At 46.2% G+C, this 23,159-nt stretch overlaps 1 protein-coding gene across 7 annotated transcripts in view; it reads left to right on the forward strand.

Moving 5' to 3' along the window:
- The window catches only part of SLC37A2 (solute carrier family 37 member 2), an 892,550-nt gene that overhangs the window by 56,407 nt on the left and 812,984 nt on the right, over positions 1–23,159 (forward strand). For all 7 annotated transcript variants that reach the window (XM_085646069.1, XM_085646068.1, XM_085646070.1 and 4 more), the window contains one exon: positions 11,989–12,070. In XM_085646069.1, coding sequence (XP_085502195.1) covers positions 11,989–12,070 — 82 coding nt within the window. The remainder of the gene's footprint in view (positions 1–11,988; positions 12,071–23,159) is intronic.

Consider the following 23,159-nt stretch of genomic DNA (forward strand, 5'->3'; position numbering starts at 1 on the left):
AGTCCACTGGCCCAACCTGTGGACCAGATGCAACGAAGATCTACCCACACTGACTGTCGTACTCGGAGAAGCACTGCTCCTCTCGAACTGAACACGACAGGAGCATGGCTCATGCTATGCCTTACTAAAGGAGCTAAGGGGCCGAATTCACAAAATGTTTTGAATAGGTGTGTATTCCTCTGAAGTACTTGACAACCAAGCCAAGTGACATCAACGACCCAGAGCAGCACTGCACCAAGGTCAGGCTGAGCATAGAGCTGCACCAGCATAGCACAACAGGAGAATCAAGTGGTAGCATCCCATGCTGAGTAACCGGTAAAACCGCATAGTGCACCTCTGCGTAGCTCGCGAAAGCACTGGGAGATCACTACACCTCTTATCCTCTGCCACAGCCTCTTCCAGAGTCCGCTTTGTTCAGACTATAATTTACAATGCTGCTTACAAATGTAGCCTAAATGAAATTTAAACTTTAAAGGTGCAATCATTTTCTGGTAAGGCACTGCAGAGTAACGCTGTTCGAATGCAGTCTAGCCCTTTACTGATTGGTCACAGTAAGCACAGTGCTGATTAGCTTGATGGGTTGAGCTTAGACAAACTGAGAACAACACTGCAATGTATTTGGGATCTGAAAAAAGGGCACTGTACCTCATCCCAGTCCATTGTTTTTTACCCAGCCATATGCAAATCAGTCTTGACCTTGCTCCTCATGGGAACCGTCCAGTCCAAACTGCCTGGCCGGGTCCTCCCTGAACAGGAACACAAGCAATCTAGGACCGGTTTCACTCAAATTAAGACTGTTCAGCCAGAGATAGCTTGGTTCCAGTGGCAAATTGAGCCCGGCACCCATGTCTCGGCATACCTGGCGCACTTACAGCGTCCTATGCAGAAACAACAAGGTGTTGGATGGAATGCTTCAATTCATCACATCCACTGGCAATTGGTCGGGGCCGGCACAAGCAACATCACAAATAAGAATACAACAATGTAAATTAATTCTGGATGTGAGCAGTTATACATTTTTTGGTCTCGCCTGACCCAGCGCATGCGCTGGTCTGGCGAGACTTATTGAGAGGGCTCCAAAAAGTGCTACCAGGCCAGCCTAGAGATACAGTGCATGTGCGCGGGCGCGCGCGCCGCGTTTTACCACGAATACTTTCACTTTCGCGGTCGCATGGCCGCTTTGATGTTTGATAGCGATCTCAATCGCGATCACTTTCACTTTCGTGGCCGCAACGCCGCTTGGCATAGCCAATAGGTCTCGCTTATGGGACCTTATAAGTATTTAGTTATGCAACTGTTGCATGGCTAAACACTTATAAGGTCCCAAAGGCGAGACCTATTGGCTATGCCAATGCTTGTTTATTTTGGAGACGGGGCTACAAATATAGTCCCTTTTTTCAATTGGACTATGGCACTTCCCTGATACACATACTGACCCCCAAGTGCTGCCCTTTACATTGGCATGCATCCACATCAAGGACTAAAGCAGCTACCAAAACTGCACAGACTACAGCAACCTGAGCATCTGCCATGAAGGCAGTGACCACTGCTGGTGCAACGGCAGTGACAACAATAGTGACCACAGCTGCCATCATGGCAATGGCAGGAGCTGCAGCAATAGATGCCAGCATAAAAGGACGGCTGCGATGACCACAGTTGTAACCACACAGGAACAATTGCAATAGCAGGAGCCACAGCAACCGCTGCCATTCGTGCAGAGCCCAAAGCTGTGACCACAGCTGTACCGACAGAAGAGATCAGGAGTGACCAATGCTGTCGCTATGGCAGGGAATCAAGCAGTGACCAGAGCTGTACCCATGGCATAAATGACAGAATCAACCAGCTACTGTCAAGGCAACAACAGCAGCAGCCACACTAGCTTCAAAACAGAAAGGACCACAGTAACAAGAGGAGCCACAGCTGTCCCTGCAGCCAGCAGTCCAGTAGCAACAACAGCTGTAACAATTGTTGCAGGCATCGCACAGGATCACAGTAGTTAAAATAGCTGCCACCATGATGAGGACCGCTCCAACAACCACAGCCGTAACCACAGATGCCCCTGTGTTCACTTACACACCCAGCAACATGGCAAGGATAACTTCTCCCACCTCAGCAGGGGGCAACGGCAGCATCCATAGTGGTGACCACAGCAGTGGTCACAGCAGCCTCATGACGGGGGCAATTTCAGTTGCCACCATTGTAACCACAGCAGTCATAACGGTCGGTCCCACAGCCGTGGCCTAAGCAGAAACCGTTGGTACCATAGCAGCTAAAATTGCTGCAACAATCGCCACCACAACAGTTGCAACAGCAAGAACCATAACAGTAATGCGAGCTGTGAAGTACTGGGAATTTTAAGCCCAGCGGTGCAGGGGAACACACCCTATGACTTCGGGTTCTTCCTGTTTCAGACCTACAGAAACACAGAGTCTTCTGGGTGAAGTCAAAGATCAGTTTATTGGCTGCAGACCAATCACAGGTATCCTAGAAGTACAACAGCGTGTATGTTCTCAGGAGACTGCTAAAAAATTACAGAAACGGGCTTCTCCTTAAATACAAAATATCCTGCTTCAGGCATACATTCCTTGTTTTATGATATGGCCATATACATGTATACATTTCAAACGAAAAGGCAGAGTCATGATGACCATCCCACATTCCAGTTAAACCAGCCCACGATTATTTACCCAGCAAGGCTCAGATCCCACATCAGATATCGATAGGCCCCAATAAACACCAACATCTCCTGTTTGGAAAACAAGCAATAAAGCAGGAACAGTCAGGTGTGAAAGAGATTAGCTGGAGGCTCGTGTAGGATGAAAAGGCTTTATGGTGTGTCAAGCCCTGATGCTAATCACAGGTGGCCGTAGGACGGGGAGCTCGTGGGACCGGACTGACCTGGGGCAGCGGAGCCAGCTGCCCAGGTCACAGAGAAGTCAAAGGAAGGCACATGTGCTCTAAAAGGCCTGTATTTGCTTCATGATATGTAGCCTATGTGAGGGCAACCATACGATGGCCACCGCTCTAAGATGGAACCCACGGAGTCAATGTATAATAACGTATACATAGTGCATTCATAGCTAAAACGTTACACAAAGCACTTGTACATACCGCATTGACCATTCGCGGTTCGCCAATACCGGGATAGACAGGGGTAGGGCCCTGCCTCCTACGCGGTCCCAAATTCTAAAGTACGACAGCTGTTATGTAAGCTGAGGTCCCAGCTGGTGTCATAGCAGGGCTGAGAGTTGGACCAAAGCATCATTGAGAATTGCCACTGCAACAGGTCGAACAGCTTCACCACAACAGCAATAGCAGCCACAGTAACAAATGTTGCAAGTACCACAGCAGTAATGACCGCTTCCACCTCCCCTGTGACTGCAGCAGTGACCACAGTAGCAACAAAAGCTGTGAACACCCCAGAGACTACAGCAGTGAGCACAGCTGTAACCACAGTAAAGGCAACATCTTCAACCATGGCAAGGACCACAGCAGCTACAACAGTTGCACAACAACATGGGCCATAGCTCCAACCGATGCAGGGGCCACAATCGCAATTACATCTGCTAACACAGCAGGAACAGCAGGAAAAACTGTCACAAAAGCAGCGACCAAAGCTGCTGCAAATGAAGTAACCATGTAAAAAAACAACATACATGTGTTAGCTTTCTTCACTTCAGTTATCACATGCAGCTGATCAATGTTCTCCCATTTTGAACCCTGCCATCATATGAGACCTGTCCTCTTCTGGGTAACATTAATTTTTCAGAGCATGTAGTCGTGCATGTTGACATTTGGTGAGTAACCGATTATAGCTGCTAACCAGATTTGGTATTAGTCGTATTGCCACAATCTTATAATAATGGGGCTGATTTAAGGGATACTGTGTCAGAAATGGGATGGATATCCCGACCACCATATTACAAGTGCCAAAAGGACATAATGCACTTGTAATACGTTGGAAGGGATATCCATCCCATTAGCGACGGGGTATCTCTTGCTCCAAACTATAACTCGGTGCTGCCCAATATTGTACTAATGACACCTTCTTACAACTACAGTCCTGCCATTGTGGCAGCTTGAACTGTACAAAGTTACTCACTTCTGTAAGAATGGCATGAGCAGCCTGGTATTAATATATTTTTAAAATGTTATATTGGATTTGAAAACAGCCTGTGTGCTTTTTAAAAACAAAAATAGACTGGGAGCACCACCATGTGCTGGACTGTCATAAATAGGTGGCGGTGTCATGAAAAAAGTGCCTGTGACGAACACCGGCACAAATTAAGCACTGCCTCCTCTAAATCAATGGCTGGTGTGTCGTGTGACTGAGTTGGCAAAAATGTGCCTGAGTGTGAAAGGCCCATCACATGATGGGGAAGTGAGGTGTTGTGACTCATTTGTTTCTATGGGCTCATCCACCTTCTCTTAAAGCTGATGCCTCTGTATGTAACGAGGGTGACTCATTAGTCATTATATTCATCCTGATTTCCAGTGTGACAAATACAACCTTCTAGACTGTAATTTACTTACGGGCAGTCCACTTCCAGAAATAAATGCTCCGGGCACTGCCCGGTACCTCAGCAATTTCCCATTGATGGATTTTGAACTTAAGTAAAATCTACTCTTTGATTAGGAGTGGAATAATTAGCGTTATTGATAGACGAATATAAAAAATGTATTTAATAAAGTGTTATGAGGCAAATATATATATCCTGTCTTAAAAAAAAAAAAAAGAAGCTGGATCTTCGGAGTGGCAAGTGATGCTCCTGTACAGTGGCACATTATGTCTAGCATTATGTGAAAGAAATGGCAAATCTTTTTGTTAACTATTTCTTACAATTCTGTATTTTGGAGTATTCAATAATCATTGGTCATGAACCATATTTTTCTCATCAGCTTTGCTGTCTGGAATCGTGTGGCCTTGCCCATCTCAGCCTTACCCAATTGTAATGTTGGTTATTGGGCTTTTATCATGTTTTCTTAACATCTAGTCGATAGTTGCCCTGGGACATGTTTGCTAACCGGATTTTTTAAACTCGTGGTGTAATAGTATCGGACAGCTCAGCTTTGCTCCATGGTAAAAAGGAAAAAAATGGAAGAAACCGAGAAGTAGTGGTGAGTTATAGATCATTTGATAGCTCATCTGGAAAACTTTGTGGCTGGAAAAAGTATACATGGCCTGGGGACTAATTTCCTTCCGGTCATGAGGGGTACGCTGTTGGCTTAAGACAAAGTGACTGTGCAGCTGGCATTACCTACCATTTTCTCACTGCTTACACCAATCATAGATAATCATAACTTTACCCCGGCAGAAGATGAAACCTTCTGTCAGGCGTGGTCATTAGAGGTCTGTGGAAGAGTGGGAGACCTTTTTGTTGCAGCAGGAATCGAGCCCTGTGGAATGTGGCATACTGGAAGCAAAAAGAAAACAGTAGCATCAGATAAGACATTGGGCCCTACACTAATCAATTAGAAGGCCCCAGTAGACACAACAACATTTGAGGAATGGCTGTGATGGAGGAATTGGACTAAACATTTAGAAACTAGTTTCCGAAATATATAAGCACCCATACAGGAGAGCTAGCACCAGGGCAAAAACATTTTGAGAATTAAATGAGATAAACTACCAGAAGAAAGGATTGTGAAGGTCTATTCATTAGGACGCCCAACAGTTGGTAACATTGCAGCAGGAAGGGAAGCAAAGCCAAAAATAGTTCCCTCTAGTACTGTACACGCACTTTATTACATCTCTTATGTCAGTACCACAAATTACAAGAGTATTGGACAGTGGTCCTAGACCTAGTCAATGCATTAGTAGTTCTTCCTCCTCCAGGTCCATCATTTTGAGGTCTCACTCCACCTCCCGATTTAGGAAAGCTGCGTAGGACGTCCCACCCATTCATGCTGGGCGCCAGACGTTTAGCCAGACCCCAGAGGGAGAACATGGAAATTATTCTAGTGGATCCTGTCTGGCCCAGGAGGTCGTGATTCCTTCTACTGAGATACCTTGCAGTTAAGCCTCATTTGATTCTTTCTGCCACCTTCCCCCGGAGAGAGATATGTACTATGTATTTTAAAATAAATAAATAAGCTACTTGCGTGGTAATGTACTGTGTTATAAAGGTACCTTTGAAAGAGGCTGTGTGATACTTACCTGCGAGGCAAACACCGCGTGGTAATTGTGCTAGGTGTTGAAAGATGCGTTGTAAAGGTGACATACCCCTCCGAAGGAGACCTGGCATTGGTTGGCTTTCGAGAGAGCTGTAACTATCTGTCTGGCATTGGTTAGCTTTCAAGAGAGCTTTAACTATCTGTCTGGCATTGGTCGGCTTTCGAGAGAGCTGTAACTATCTGTCTGGCACTGGTCGGCTTTCAAGAGAGCTTTAACTATCTGTCTGGCATTGGTCGGCTTTCAAGAGAGCTTTAACTATCTGTCTGGCATTGGTCGGCTTTCAAGAGAGCTTAAACTATCTGTCTAGGATTGGTCGGCTTTCAAGAGAGCTTTAACTATCTGTCTGGCATTGGTCGGCATTCAAGAGAGCTTTAACTATCTGTCTGGCATTGGTCGGCTTTCAAGAGAGCTTTAACTATCTGTGGCATTGGTTGGCTTTCAAGAGAGCTTTAACTATCTGTCTGGCATTGGTCGGCTTTCAAGAGAGCTTTAACTATCTGTCTGGCATTGGTCGGCTTTCAAGAGAGCTTTAACTATCTGTCTGGCATTGGTCGGCTTTCAAGAGAGCTTTAACTATCTGTCTGGCATTGGTCGGCTTTCAAGAGAGCTTTAACTATCTGTCTGGCATTGGTCGGCTTTCAAGAGAGCTTTAACTATCTGTCTGGCATTGGTTGGCTTTCAAGAGAGCTTTAACTATCTGTCTGCTACCCTTTAGGAATTCCTAGTTTGCTTGTCACTTTGATGCCCCAGGTTAGAGCGAAGTGTGTGCAGGGTCACAAGATGCACACTGGCTTTGACCTATTTATCAGAAGTGCCTCTCCTGGGTTGGGTTCAGGAACTCCATTCTTCGGGGATGGCACCTTCTTGGGCTAAAGGTAAATGATTTCTGTTGAGTGAAATTTGCAAAGCAGTCACCGGGGCCTTCCCAAATACCTTTATACAGCATTACAGACTCGACGGGTTTGAGTGTTGCTGTTCTGTATTCAGTATTGTCGTGAACGTTTGTAGGAGCATATCAAATTACTTTGGCGTTGCATGTCAGTGGCTTCCGGAAATGAATGTGTAATAACTAATGAACTCCTTTGTGTGTTTTTTTTGGTATTACTCAAAAGTAATAACTGGGACAAGGATTGAAAGGGGGGGGGGGGATGTTTCAGTTACTTACCGCTATTGTACAAAAGCAATGACTGGGACATGGATTAAAAACGCCAGGAGCAAAGATTTTCCCTGCTTGTAACCCGATTTCGCAGACATTATGTGTGTAATCCAAATTATCGCTGCACCATGGGTAAAAAGTCTAATTCGCACTGCTGAATGGGGAAATATTGCAACACTAGAAGGCCAAGCCGGTGATACTGAGAATAATACACAAATGTATCACTTCTAGACCTATGAACAGCTATCCGGTAGATAAAAGCTGAGGATGAATGCTGCAACTAATATTAACATTCGAACATTACATTGACTGTTTTTCCCTGAGGTTGGTGGCTTGTGCATGTGAGAGGGGCTGGTAGTGGGAGAAGTTACTACTGTTTTATGTTTTTGACACTTATATAAAGATTTATACATGCTTATTTTTTCGCTGTGCTGTAGTCGAAAGTAACTGTCACCTAAAATACGAATAAAGAGCTAAGAAACAGAAAAATATCCTACTTCAAAGATAATTAAAACTTCTAGCAAACAGCCTTTCCTACTGATACAGCTGGACAGTCATTCATTTAATGCTAGTGTCACGTAAAACATTTAGGCAGTTTCTAATGATTGCTAAATTTATACTGAATGTTCTTCACAATTGTTTGCAATAAACCTGCATAGCTGCATAATAGGTCCTGGGTATGGCACCAGTTGCACAGCTGAGTCTTTGAAAATACATGTTTAGAATATGAATAAGGAACGAAACTGATCTTTTCTGTGATAAACTACTGCATGAACTGACTAATGGCATTCCTATCCCTTCCCTCTATCAATTTATTTAAATAAATGTGGGCTCTTGGCATTGGTGATGTATTTCTGGATGAGCTTTGCCTGTCTCATGAGTCCGGCCTTGGTAGGGAGTCCTTTCTGGAGCTCCTGTGCTTTCCTTTATCCAGTTCCAAACATGGACCGTGACATCTTCTTTCCAGTTCATCTGTTATTCTAAGGCAGGAGTAACTATGAAGCAGGGGGCATGGTGCGAAAAGTATCATAACCAAGCCTTGTATCCTTACACAGTGTTTCTGTGGGCATGAAGGCCAGCAGGGCACACAATATCCAGAGAGTCCTCCTGCATCATAGAACAGGGGCATGAAATGATATACACACATTTCCAGATAGGGTGCAACACATCTCCCCATACAGAGCAGAAAATAACCAACACCTTTTCACATACAAAAACGTGAATCACAAAAAGGTAGTTGGAGCTGAAACCATCCCAAAACTGCGCATGATATGTTAAACTGGTAGGACAATGTCTTCTATGTTAAGACGTCTATGTAGCTCATTTGCCTATTCTCTCATCTTTCTGTCTTCTCTTACCCATTAGATCGTGTCACTTGTCACTGTCCATGATTCCCTTGTCTCACCCATCCTTAATTCTGGCCAAGTTCTCCACTCCATTACATTCTAACATGTCATCCTCCCACCTCACATAACCTTATTGTAGTTTGCAGTTCACTTCCTTTCCAAATATACACAGAATACCTCTTGCCTAAGACTTTCAAACAATTGCTTATTTTACTACCTTAGCTGGCAACCATTTGACATCTCTTAATTTCTTAATACACACAGGTACACTTCACCGCACCCTCACACTAAATGCGATATGGGCACTCTGTGATTTCATTATGGTTTTCGGGTCTGACCAACTACCAGAAGGAGGATCTGTGTGTGATGGCCTGGGCTAAAGGTGCATCCACTTATTGAACAGCAAGATTTACTGAAGTTTCCTTTTGCCTTCTCCATGTTATCCTTAAAGCACTGCTTTTGTACATGTGCTATGATTCCTCATATTTGGTTGGATTAATTCATGTCATGTTGCAGGCGCGCCAGTCCGTTCTTGCTGGTGTTGCAGGAGGAATCGGACATATACCATGTAATAGGCTAGAATCCGGTTGATAAGGAGATTTTTTTTCTTTCTTGTAGATGGCACTGAGACAGGCTGATTGTTGAACTTCACATGTGTAGTTCAGGGACCTGTTTTACCAATATCCTGCTTGAGTATGGCAGTAAACCGTCATACTGTCCGGTAGTTCTTGTGGTTTTCAACAGTCTGCCAGGGGTTTTTGCAATAGGTGATATCATGTTTGCGCAGGTTGGAAACAATACATTGCAGGACGGATGCATGCAAATGATGCCAGTACTAATCATGGCAGAGTATTCATTGTCCTTGAATCCCTAAGATTCAGTATGGTCAAGTTTTGATGCCTTTATTTTGGTTTATGTCATTCCGAAGTGGATCGGACTCCTTAGTTTGAAACAAGAGTGCGGGCGTTAATCCAGGAAGATTGGCGTGGTTGTTGGTTACTGCCTCGCTAGAATGACTCTAAAGCAAAAATATCATGGCCAGCGAGGAGCACCACAAAAAACGAGTCGCCTTACTTCATCCAGACTTTTATAATGGTAATACCTGTGTGAACTTGATGTTTTTCAGTGGCCTTCCCTAGCAGTTGTAAATGGCAGAGCTGGTCTACTCTGGATCACATGTATGCATCCCAGTATATTTATTTATTTATTTGAAGAGTTCTGTATAGCGCTGGCTAGACCCGGAGGTATCAGGGTGCTTTACATAAGGAACAGCGCAGCGAGTTGCAAGTTACAAAATTAAACATTAGTTACACAATGTTACATAGTAAAACAAGAGTTACTAGAGAATAGCAAATAAGGACAGATAATAAAACAAAGTTACACAGTAGTATGCATTACTAGAGCATGGCACAACAGATGAACAAAACATCCTGAGGGGCAAAGAAGGTAAGGGGGGAAAAGTAAAAAGGGGTAAGGAAAGCAGATCAGAGTAGGAAAGTGAAAGGAAAACAAACCGGAATTTGGACCAGCAATCTCAACAACCCATGACTCGGAGCCTGTAATAGGTGAGAGGAGTGTAGCGGACCGAAGGGGGGGTTAGAGGTAAAGGTCAGTCAGGCGAGAACGTAGAGCAGTCCTGCGGAAAAGAGAAACGTTTGAAGGTCAGTATAGTGATGGTATTGGCTGTGTTAATCAAATAGGTGCTCAAGATGCCCCGCCCCCAACCATTACAATCTGCATTTCCTTTTTTGGACCACACTGCTTCGGACCAGGAAAACGAGATTTCTTGGTGCTATAAATGTATGTATTTATTCATTTCTTCACATTTAACTTTGAGTATTTTTTTGGGGGGGACCAAATAAGGTTTTGCCATAATTTAGAATTTTGCAGGAGATCACTTGAGAGGCCAAACAGCAAATCTGAATCCTACTTAGTGTTGAGAAAGTGCGTGCTCTCACTATGTCAATCCGGCAATGAGTTATGCAGAAAGAAGATATGATTTGCCGATTTCTTGTTTGAACTCTTGGACACTTTTATTGATCTCCATTGTGTTTAGTTTGTAAATATTTGCGTTGAGCTTTTCCTTACGGTACCATACACATATCAAAATGTTTCACATTTTTACGCCCTCATAGTTTGTTCCAGGACTTACTTTTCGATGGATAGGAAGAGGGAAATAGCGACATGTTTGAGAGGAAGGACTGTGGTTTTGGATGTATGTAGGGGCATTAGCAGACTAAAGTGGCTGCATCAATTCTCAGTTTGGGAGTATCTCCGGAAATTAACCGTATTTAACCTCCCACATGCTGACCGCAAGACCAGGCCCTGAAACTACTAGCATGGCAAAGAGCTAAGCTATTGGGAGTGTTACAACACACACGAAGTTGCTTACCCTGCAGACTGAAATTTTAGTGGCTATTGAGCCTTCCCTTTTTACACCCTCATTTTGCTAGCAGTCTGCCAAAAAAGATTCTAAATTTATCACATCATTGACTCAAGTGTTGCATACCTGCTATCTTTCCTATAGCTAAATGCTATTGATTCTAAGAAGTTTGTTTTTATTGAGAGGCAAAATGACTTATTCCTTCCATGAAGAGTCTGGCACTGAAAACCTTGAGTATAGTTAAAAGGGACTCTCGGGTGAAAAGCCCATTTCTTAACCTCTTCAGTGCCCATGACGATATAGTCTCGTCATGGAGCACGGTTGCGCTGTGCCCATGACGAGACTATCTCGTCATGAACCCCACCCACTAGTGCAACGCCCGGCACAGGAGGGGGAAAGGGCGAGGCACTGAAGGGGTTAAACCAGGCGGAATGGTTTAATAGTTTGTTGCTTCTTCACAGTCCAAGCCGTAAAATAGTTCAGGAGATGGGCCAGGGCTGACGCTCGTTCTTCAATCCATCTGTCATGATTCACATTTCAAAGAAGGGGATTTTTCTCAAGTGGATTAAAGGAAGCTCTTATGAGTGAAACCTCACTGCCATGTGGGTAGTCTAACTGAAGCCTTTTGTGTCAGAAACTGTAAATCGTGAGGACTTGATCAGGATAGCAAAAGTGTGTGACTTCCTACCCATATAATTTTATTTCAAGGTGTTCTAAATTCTCATGGGGTAGTATTCGGACTGCAATGTCCACTTGACGGATACAGTTAAGTATAACAATTTAAGCAAAGAATACTCCTTAATTATATGTACGCTGTCCAAAGCAATAACAGTAGAATGAAGTTTCACAGGTGACTGTAACGTCAGAATTTCTCTCCTTTCTGGTATTATATGCTAATCGATTTATCTTATGTTTTTATCTCTTGTAGGTATCGTGGTCTCATCCTCGTGCTGACATTCTTGTTTTACACTGCTTTTCACCTCTCACGAAAGCCAATTAGCATTGTTAAGGTAGGTGTTAAATGTTGTTGATGAGGATCTCCAGAGACGTTAATCTAAGTTTGATTCCCATTTTATAAAAAAATAAAATAAAAATGTGGCGGAGTAATCTTATTTATCCGAGAGTAATAGAATAACACTAATGTATAAAAATGTGCATGGGTTGGCATCGAACGGCTTGTTTTTGTGTAAGTCATCTACAAAAGTACTGCAATTTTTAATTTGTGTACAGATTATTTCACTAAAATTGCATATAACCGGTTTCCTATGTGTACCTACTTTAGCATTTATTCAACACCTCCTACTAAGCGCCACCGTTTTTAGTTTGAGGAATTTCCATTATCTGCTTTTTTATGGAGTCAACAGCACTGCTTGCAAGACCGGTTGCATATAGTACGCACAGTGGGCTTCGGTTTGGCGTTGTCAATCATATGCTATATGAGCTAGAGAAGCGTTTTTATTTGGCACCTATAGTGTGCTCATCTTGCAGAAATTGTGATCTTTGTAATCTTGAAGTAGTCATCTTTGGAAAGAAAACAATCACCTGGGACTCCACCTTGTGGCTCGCTAATCTCGACCCAAACCCAGCCCCACCACCAAAGCAAGAAACCCGAGAATCATTATAGACTACAAGTTCAACATGACAGCCCAAATAACCGCAGCGTTCTCCACTTGCTTCCACATCCTCAAGAGGCTGTAAAGGATCTTCAAATGGCTTCTGGAGAACACCAAGAAAGCTATCGCTCAGGCCTTGTTCACCAGCAGACTCGAACATGCTCTTAGCAGGAATCACCAAGAAGCCATTGAACCGACTCAATACCATTTAAAACCTGACAGCATGACTCAAACTTAACCTCCCTTGCCACACCCACATCACCCCACATCTCCGGGAACTACACTGCCTCCCAATCCAAAAATGCACCCAATTCAGACTGCTTTCACACACTTAAGAAGCACTGCACAAACCCGACCCTGCATCCCTGAACAACTGCATGCATTCTACACTCCTCCCAGACACCTCTACTCAGCCAGACTTTAACTAGCAATCATACACCACATCCTCAAAGCAACAACTGGAGGGCGTTCCTTCTCCTATCTCTCCCCCCAAAGCGTGGAACGACCTCCCTCTCCACATCAGAGCCTCCTCATCGCTTCTAGAGTTCCACAAGAAGCTGAAAACTTGGCTTTTCGATAAAGCCTCCAGGCGTCGCCCTCTGCCCACTGGCTTTAAACACCTGGATACCCATACCGGTGATTAGGGTGCTATACAAATGACCGTAACATAATCGTACACAAGGGACCATTATACATCTTAAAAGTGCACCCCATCATCACATTTTGTCACATTAAGTTATTTTTCTGACATATGCATCATGGATAGAAATTAATCCTGTTTTTCTTTTACTTCAGCTGGCGGGTTTTTACGTTGTTGTCATGAAACAAATTGCACCTTACTCTGACATGGCCTCTTAATTCCCTTTTTGTTTATCAGACCACCACCAGTACAACAGCACCATCACAAATAACACTATCACCAACACCATCTACAATAGTATCGCCTCAACCAAAGCCACCAATACCACTGCCACCAGACACCACTAATACCAAAACACTGGAACCTAGTAGCTAATGAAGGAAAATGACACTCTGGAGCCCCAGCCACAAAGACGTGTCCACATTACTTACAGTACAGCCACAATTACCACAGACCGGATGCAGTAATCCAGGAAAACATCCAGCAGGGAGCAAACCTCAGCTCGGCCGACACCCAAAACGACCAAACAAGGCAGCCAAAGTTCGAAGATTGTACGTACAACAAATAAATGTAATTACTCAGAAATGTGATTAAGCTTAGAAATTATTCATGACAGGCATGTTAAACTGCCCTCAGAGAGGAATAAAATGCGAGGGATGTATGTTTTTTAAAGAGTTAATAGTTTGCAGGAAAATGTGTATGGGGTTCTTTAAAAAACTTCAAAGCACAAAAGTGCTTCACATTTCCCCCTCATTAAGTGATTGAAGTGTGTGTAGTTTGCATTTCCCTTACAGTAAACGTAACACCACCCTCGGTCATTCTCAAAGATAACGTGGATTCTGTCAAGGAGGTACAAGGTTTAAAAACAGCCTGAGACCACATGGGAAGCTACGCATTTCCATACAATGTGAGCAACTGTGAGCAGTAGAAGCGGTCCTTGGACACAAGCTAACACCAGGAATTCCTCCAAGTCTTTGTTGTCCTGAGAATAAGGGAAATGGGTGTCATGTCAGTGTAAATAGTGGGGTATTCCATATGGCTGCATATAGTCTAGCTTCCTCAAGTGAATTATTGTGCCAGAAGAGCGTACATTCTATTTATATAGTGGCACATCCATTGATAAACATGTCCCGGGCTGTACACCGAGATGTGTCCGAGCGGCAGTTAAGTATGAGCAATGATATCATTCTTGTGCCCACACTCGGCAGCCCACTCCCAGCCTCCCTGTCCCTGGGATGATCATCACGTAAGAAAGACATTCTTCATAATTCAGTGTTTTGCAAGCATGATATTAACATGCAACACGGAAATATATTTACTGTGCCCTTTTCATGTTGTAACCCAATGTAGTAAACCTAGGCCACATATTGAAACGGCCAACGTTAGTCTGCCATGTTCTTTCTTGCAGAGTACCTTTTTTTTACTTTCAGGAGAGAAGATCGGCCAGCAACTTCGAACAATGTGTCATTTGTTACGTTTTCTCATGTTAATGTTTAACTTTATGCTATCCTCAGAGCTTGCAGTAATGAGTACCGTGAACATGTGCTACCAGTGTAGGGGTTGGATGCATCACTTCATGTTCTTATTGTGTTCAATCAGTTCAAACCAATGGGTCCTACAAACTGTCCAATTTACCTATGCTCTACTCCTTCCAGATGATCCTTCTTTTCCCCTGGATCTGAATCCGGCGTTAACAGCTCATACTCCCCTCCTGTCCATGGGTGTAATTGAGATGGTGCCTGAGGCAGACTAGGGTCTCGGGTGTTAATGTTATTACTTCCTGGTCCTTTAGAAGGATGTAATCCGACTCCCAGTTCTGCACCTCAGCATTTTGAACTCCTCATTCTAAATTTCTGCTTTCGAAGATATGACACTCAAGTTGATCTGCAGGCCTAGGACCATGATGACTGAATGTTGTCACTGGACCTGCAGTACACCTACTTTCATGCACAAATCTTGCAGTTCCTCAGAAAACACTGCTTTTTCCACTTGCTTTCTCCTAACGTGCCCTTTCTACTGTCCCCCTTTCTACATTCCTACCCTTTGACTATATGGTGGCACCTCAGATCTTTATGAAGGTCCCATTAGTGGTAGTGGCTCAACTGATCTTCACATGTTGGACAGAAGCATGTTCCCTTCTCATTGGGTGATATGGCTTTTTGCTCTATAAATGCTACTTTCCAGTGCTATTCCCATGCTTTTCGGGAGATGGTGGGTATGTTGGCTCTACTTTATCCAGATGATGTCAGAGGCTACTTTGTTGTAGTGGTTTTTCATGGCTGTGCAGCTGCTTGACAACTTTTTGGATGTGATCTTGACCCAGTGAGCTTGGTGGCCAGATCCATGAGCTCCTCTGAGTTTACGTTGTACTGCTTGCTTGGGTCTCTCTATTGTTTTATGGCTGTTAAGGCAGACTTGTTGGACTTTTCTTTTGAGGGCTCCCTTATTTTCAAGCAGAATCCGAGGGGATCCGGGGAGATACATATTCTATTAGATAGTTTCTCATGTGAAGGAATTTTAGAGGTTGAACAGGCAAGTGTGGAAACGTGTAATATTTTACGTTAGCATAAGCGAAAGCCATTTTTGCTGTGGTGTCCATTTTGTTTCCTTTGTAATTCTTTCGTCCTTTGGTGTTCGCCTTTTCACCCTGCTTGTGTCATCAATTTTAGTTGACCTCTTTCGACATGGCTCAGCAATGTACGTGCTGGGGGGTTTGTAGCTGCCGGTGCACCTGGTCTTAGAGGCTATCTATTGATCGTTTACTGCTGCCATAAGCATTCCTGCTCTCCCTCCCTATTTGGTGACCAAGTGGTCATCCATCTGCCCTTGTTTGCTGATAGCTATTTCTGTGTTTAAACATGTCTTTCCATTTCTGTCCATATGCTTACATTGCAACAAAACTGTATATAAGGACGATGGTTTGTGAGTTCCGTGTACCTCCTCCTACAATACTTGAGTGTTGTGTGGACGTGGTCCTGCTCATGAGTGATTAATGAACTTGTTGTTTTACTTCAGCTCCATTGCCGATCTCTCTTTTGTTAGTCTTTGGACCCGTGGAAGAGAGGGTGACCCTGCACCAGTGTGCTCACTTTTTTGTACATTTCCACACAAGCTGATGCTTGATTGTGGCTTCTGCATAGGGATGTCGCTGCTTTTTGTCTTTCTGCAATACCTTTCCATCCATGTTCCTTGGTACTGGAAGGGTGTATTCTGCCTTTCAGTGTCCCTTCTACTGAGCTTCATGGGGTGTCTACTAAAGGGCTCCATTATATTGGACCAATCGTCTGAACCCTCTCTCCAGGGGCCTGCCACTGTAGTAGAGGCTCGACTTAATGATTTTAACTGACAGAAAAAAAAAAGGGAATGAAGATCCTTCACAATGGTCAGTCAAAAGATGAACAATTAGCCAAAACTGCCCATTGATACACTGAGCTTGGGAAACTGAGGCCAAGTAGGCTAGAGACTAGGGCACAAGACTTCAACCTAATAACTTGGCCTATGGCCGATCAAACATCTGGCGCCTGTAGCAATTTATATCGAGCTCCACCCTGAAAAAACTGTGTGTGCAGATACAAGACAGTGTTGGCTCAATGCTCCTCACTTCTGGTCGATCAGTGCTCTAACTGTACTTGCAGTTTCATCAAACAAGATTAGCACCTAAAGCATTGTGGGTGTCCACAGGATCAGCTAGTGGTAGGGTGACTACCTGACATGGAGGTACATTTTTGTTTAATGTCTGTTTATTGAAATCGAGCAAATAGAAGGTACATGTCGCAGTAAGAACAACGGTGATATGGCATCAAAGGCTCAGCTGTACACTGAGATGCCAATTCAAAATCGACCCATCAGGGCAACCCCCTCCCCACAAAATATGGTAAACAGTGGCAATATAAATCATGGGCCCCTCCCAAATCACAAACGGCAGGGCCGAAGGTCCTGGGCCATGGAAAAGCATATGGGAGGAACAAGAGTACAAAAGCCAGTCCAGACTCCAATCCTCCATTGGAAGGATGGCATAGCACCACTGCTGGGGATACAATAGGGTCTTAGTAGGCTTAGCCCAAGCAACTATGAAACCTTCGCATCACAGAGAGGAAATACCTCGCACTGCGACAATACTTAACAACCTTTGCAATATTTAATAAGAACGATCAGAAGAGATGCAAACGCAAAGAGAGAGGGGATAAGCCAACAAAGGGAGCGTCCCTCCCTGGAAGCTGGATGCGTTGTGGGGAGCCGAGGCCCAGAGGGGGGGGCCAGGGTTCCCCGGGGCAAGAAGACCTGCCTGCTAGTTCAAGCGGGCCGTTCCAGGGATTCTGGCTTCCGACCCCGAGAGAAGGGCTCCAGGGAGTCTGCAAACAGATGCAGAGCGCGCAGCCTGGGGGGCACCAGGCGGGAGTGCTCAGTCTTGGTGAAGTGGCGTATGAGTGGCTGCCAAATGTGCTCGAATCGTGTGTCCGTGTGATTAAGACGTGCCGTGAGTAATTCTAAGGCCTGTCATCTCACAATCGAAGGAACCAAGCAGCTATGGGAGGAGGGTGGGGCCTTGTCCAACAAGAGGCAATGGACTGTGTTGCCGCTCCCAGGAGATGAAGGATCTAATGCCATTCCGCTGTAGTCATGGCTTTCAGTGTACCGGGTTTAATGCCCAAAATCGTTAAGGATGGGATAGAAGGAACCGGGAAACCCACCACTTCTTTAATATGACTGAGGACCTCCTTCCAAAATAACGTGAGACCAAGGCAAGACCACCAGATGTGCAGGAAGTCCCCTCTATCGCTCTGGCACCTCCAGCAAAGCGAACGGGAGTTCGGGAGCATCCGATGGAGGCGAGTTGGGGTATAGTACCATTGTGTCATCAGTTTGTATGCTGATTCACGCTGTGGTGTACTGCGGTACACCGTAGGGATGTCCCTCCACAGGCGGGCCCACTCCTCCTGGGAGACGTCAGCGACCAAGTCAGAGGCCCAACGTATCTGATAGCCATGAGGCGTGAGTTGTTGAGAGTGCTGTAGGACAGAGTAAGTTTTGGAAATCAGGCCCCTTGACCCCTCAAACCTACGAACCAAAGGTTCAAAGGGGGTGAGCTGTCGAGTCGCCTCCCAGGCATATGTCGGGGAGTTAAGCCAATGCCTCAACTGATAATATTGCATGTGCACGCTTTCCGAGAGGTGAAAGGTTTGTTTGCACTGTTCAAAGGTACAGAGGGCGGTGCCCTGAAAGATATCCTGGATAACTCGCTGTCCCTCCACTATCCAGGCATCAAAGGCCTGAGGTTGTAAGGCGGGGGGAAACCTAGGGTTACACATTAGAGGTGTGTTGGGGGAAGGAAACGTCGTTAGGCCCTGGGGCACTGCCAGTCTATCCCAGATCTCCAAGACAGTTCTTGTTGGAGTAGCTATGTAAGCACTGCGGGGACGGGCGCCATGCGGTAGCCAGGCTAGGTCCCACAAGGCCCACAGGATACCGCCCGGTCCAAGTGGAACCAATGCTTCTCGCTTTCAGGAACTATCCATTCAGATATGAACCGGAGATGGCAGGCCCAGTAGTATTCCAACAAGTTGGGACAGGCAAGACCCCCCCCAGGATCTGGGAAGCATAAGAATCTTGTGAGAGAAGCAAGGGCGAGATTTCACCCATATAAATTTGGTAAAATCTCGCTGCAGGGCCAGAATATCCGCTTGTGGTATGGGGGTGGGAAGAGATTGGAAGAGATAAAGAATTTTAGGAAGAAGAGACATTTTAATGGTGTTGAGTCGCCCTAACCATGCCAGGGATAGGCCTTCCCATCTACGCATTTCTTCTCGTATGGACTTACTATATCTGGGCCAGTTAGACGAGGTCCAAGATGCAAGTGTAGGAGTCAGATCCAGGCCCAAGTAGCCAATCAATGCATTGGTCCACTGCACCGGGATCAAGTCCCGCAGTTCCTGGACCTCCAGGGCCGAAAGTGTAAGATTGAGGGCATGGGATTTTGCAAGATTGATCCGATAGCCGGAGGCAGCTTCAAAGGACCCCAGGAGTGTGGCCACCGCAGGAAGGGTGGTTGATGGGGAGGACAGGGATCGGAAAAGGTCATCAGCGAAGAGAGAGGCTTTGTGCTCCTAGCCACCCATGGGGATACCCCGTATATCTTGATTGCGACGTATAGCAATAGCCAGTGGCTCAACCACAAGGGCAAATAGTAAGGGGGAAAGCGGCACACCTGTCGAGTACCACGATGAATAGGATTAGGGGCCATGAGAGAACCATTAAAACGAATGCGAGTGGTGGGCTTTGCATATGGGGCTGTCAGTTTAGAGATCATCCTTGACGGTGACTGATAAACCCCACTTGATCGGGGTCAATGTGACCCGGAAGATGAGGTTCCAAACGATTCGTCAGGATTTTCGTAGATATCTTGGCGTCGGTGTTTAACAGGGCTATAGGGCGAAAGGAAGCGGGCAGGGTCGGATTCTTTCCGGGCTTGGGAATAAGCACTATTTCTGCCTCATTCATCATGGGGGAGAGGCCCGAGAGATCAGTGAAGCTATTAAAGAGATGGAGCAAATGGTCCCATCGTTGCGGGTAGAAGACCCGCTAGAAAGTAACCGGCAGACCATCAGGGCCCGGAGTTTTGCCTATCGGAAGCTGTTTTAGCGCTTTAGCTATTTCCTCATGGGAAATAGGCTCATTAAGTAACTTCGTGAAGTAGGGATCAATAGGATCCCAGGGGCGAGAGTCAAGGAAAGCCTTGACAGAGTCCGGGGGACAAGGAGCATGCACGTAGAGATCCCTGTAAAAGGCCTCCAGTGCAAGACCCTTGTCCGCCTCTGAGATAGCCCAAGAACCATCCGGTCGCTTGAGCCTGGCAATGTGAGATCGAGTAGTCTGAGCCCCAAGGCGCCGTGCAAGACACGCCCCAACGTTATGCCCTTCCACGTAGAATTTTTGTTTGAGATTGACTAAAAGCCGCTCCGCCTTGTTGGCACACTGTAAGCACAGTTGGCCACGAAGGTCAGCGAGGAGCCGCTTGTTGCAAAGGGACAGATGCACGTGGTCCTTATGTTCTAAAGCTTTAATATCCCTAGAAAGGGTGGATTCAACCGGGCGATGGATATTGATGTGATGACCCCCCCCCCGAATAGTGGCTATGAAGGCGTCCCAATAGGCGTCTTCAGGGGTATTGGAGAGGAAATTGGCAATAGAGGCCTCAATCTCCTTGCGAATGTCTGCCACATCCACAGGGTCTCGGAGTGCCTGGGGGGCAGTCTCCACCGAGAAAGGGATTCTCTACGAAGATCAGGGGGTTGGAGTGTGAGCAAAACGTGTGCGTGGTCCGAGATAGATATATCGGAGATCTCCGAGCTGCACAGCATGTGGACCAAGAGAAGCGAAAGAAAGAAATAGTAAATACGCGAATACGAGCTGTGCACGTGAGAGAAGGAGTAATCCCGAGAGTCTTGGTGTAACTGTCTCCAGGCGTCGATTAAACCGAAGTCGGTGATTGCATCCCGCGGCGTCACTGACATCGCCCCAGCAGCATGATACGCCTGCGCAGTGCGATCCCACTCAGGGTTCCAGACAAAATTAAAATCGCCTCCAAGGACAACAGGGGTAGAAAGGGAGTGGAGGAGGGCCCCCTGGTGCAGGCGAAGCAATGCGTCTTGATTCTGGTTAGGTGCATATATGTTAACGAAAGTGCAAGAACCCCGACCCCAGACCATGTGAACCTTAAGAAACCTCCCCGCATCATCAGCCGTACACCTGGGGGGTCGCCTCTCGCCAGTCTGACTTAAAAGAAATGGCCACCCCGCTAGTCTTGGAAGGAGAGCATGCCCAATAGTTGATGGGGTATCTGGGGTGAGACATAAGGCGGGTGTCAGTGGAGAGCAGGAAAACCACATCGGGATCGTGCTGGAGCAAATAGCACCATATCTGGCGACTCTTGTTATTGGAGTTCAGCCCCTTCACATTAAGAGAGAGGATTTTAACAGGATTCTTCATAATACAAAAAGGGTAGTACATCGCACCCCTTTCACCCAGCTGGGACCTAAACCCCTCCGGTTCCCCCCCAATCACCACCCACTGCAGTGAAAGCGCAAGAAGAACAGCCCAGCTCCCAAATCCGGCAAGCTACACCCTAGCAGGTCTCAGAAAGATAAAGCCCATGAAGTGAGAGAGGTCAACCCCCGAAGTCGCGCATCAAAGGAAAGCAGGCATACAGTCAAGATAGATAACAAAGAAAATGAGAAAAGGACAAAAGCAGAGGACCGATTGGACCCACAAATCCAAGAGAGACCCCTCAGCGCACCCCCAGAGGATTGCAGCGTCACAGCTCCTATCAGAGACACATCCAAGGGAAAGCAATACACAAACAAAAAAGAAGGGAAAGAGAATAGAGAGAAGATATAAACAAACTACCAACTGGCCAGGCAAGTACAAAGTCTAACTGGGACAGCCCAGGATCCCTCAGGCGGGCCATTCCGGAGAAGTCACTCTCCTGTGGGACTCTGGTGTGGGGGGTGGCAGACACACAGGAAGTCAAAGGTCTCCGCCGTCTGCATCCCGTGATGTAGTGGATTAAGCAAAGTTCAGTCAAGCCACCGGGCCTTAGCTGGGAGAACCGCCAGGCGTAGGTCAAGGATGAAGCCATGCTGCAGAGAGTCGTGCAACTAGAGGCGGTTAGGTCGTAAGAGGTGGGGAGCCACTCAAAGAGCGGATGTGGCTAATGATGTCCTGTTTGGTTTGCGATAATTCGAGCCCCTACGGTCGGCCTCTAGAGCTGGGAGGAAGAGCGGTGGACCATTCAGGACGAAGAGTGCCAGGCTGTTGCGCTCGAGACGATAGGGGGTCCTCGTCATCAGGGTCCACAGGAAGATGAAAGAGCCGCTGTGCCTCCCGCAGGGACGGAAGAACCCGCCTTCTGCCCTCCCAGGTGAATATCAGGGCAAAAGGATGTCCCCACTGATATTTAACATCAAGGTCTCTCAATATGTCCGTTACAGGTTTGAATTCCTTCCTCCGTCGTAGTGTGGAGGGTGCCAGGTCTTGAAAGATTGGTATTGACAGTCCATTGTAGGAGAGCAACTTGATCCCTTGCACTTTTCTTAGGATGGCCTCTTTGTCTGCGAAAAATTGGATTCTCGTAATAATGTCTGGGACAAAGTCAGGGTGGTTGCAAGGGCCAGGTACTGGGTGTGCTCTGTCAAGCATAGGCAGAGAAGTATCTTCATTCTCCCTAATGGCATGCAGGAGGTCCGCCGTATACGTCAGGATATCTTTCCCCTCCGTTCCCAGGGGAACCCCACAGATGCGCAAGTTATTCCGCCGACTGCGATTTTACAAATCTTCCTGCTTCAATTGTAGGATATTTTGATCTTCAAGTTCAGTCACCTTTTCCCAGAGATTTTCGAGGTCTTCTGTCCTGGTATCTACTGTGCGTTCAAGACCATCAACTCTGTCGCCTATCTCTGTAACCTCTCTGCGGATGTCTTGGATCCCAGCCTTGAAATCCCGTCGGAGGGAGCCAATCTCATCCTTAATTTCTTGTAGAAAGGATGACATGAACGCCTGAGCGGGCACTGTCGCTGGGGCGGTAGCACTTCAGGCCGCAATCTGGACCGGGGCAGCCAGGCGCAGGGCCGGGAGGCCGGATCTAACGGGGCCCACCCATCTATCGGCAAGCTTGCTCGCCTCTCCCCCAGTACCTGCCTTCCGGGAGTGAAGGGTTGCCAGGCCGTTGTCGGGGCCGGGCAGGCAGGATGGCAGGGGAGTCGATGATCTCCCCGACGGGCAATGGAGGTCGAAAGGACCCGACGCAGCGTTCCTGGGCACGGACTGGCCCGGCGTCAGCAGCAGCGCCCG

This window comes from Triturus cristatus, chromosome 3_1 (genome assembly GCF_964204655.1).
Source record: "Triturus cristatus chromosome 3_1, aTriCri1.1, whole genome shotgun sequence".
In the NCBI taxonomy this organism is placed as follows: domain Eukaryota; kingdom Metazoa; phylum Chordata; class Amphibia; order Caudata; family Salamandridae; genus Triturus; species Triturus cristatus.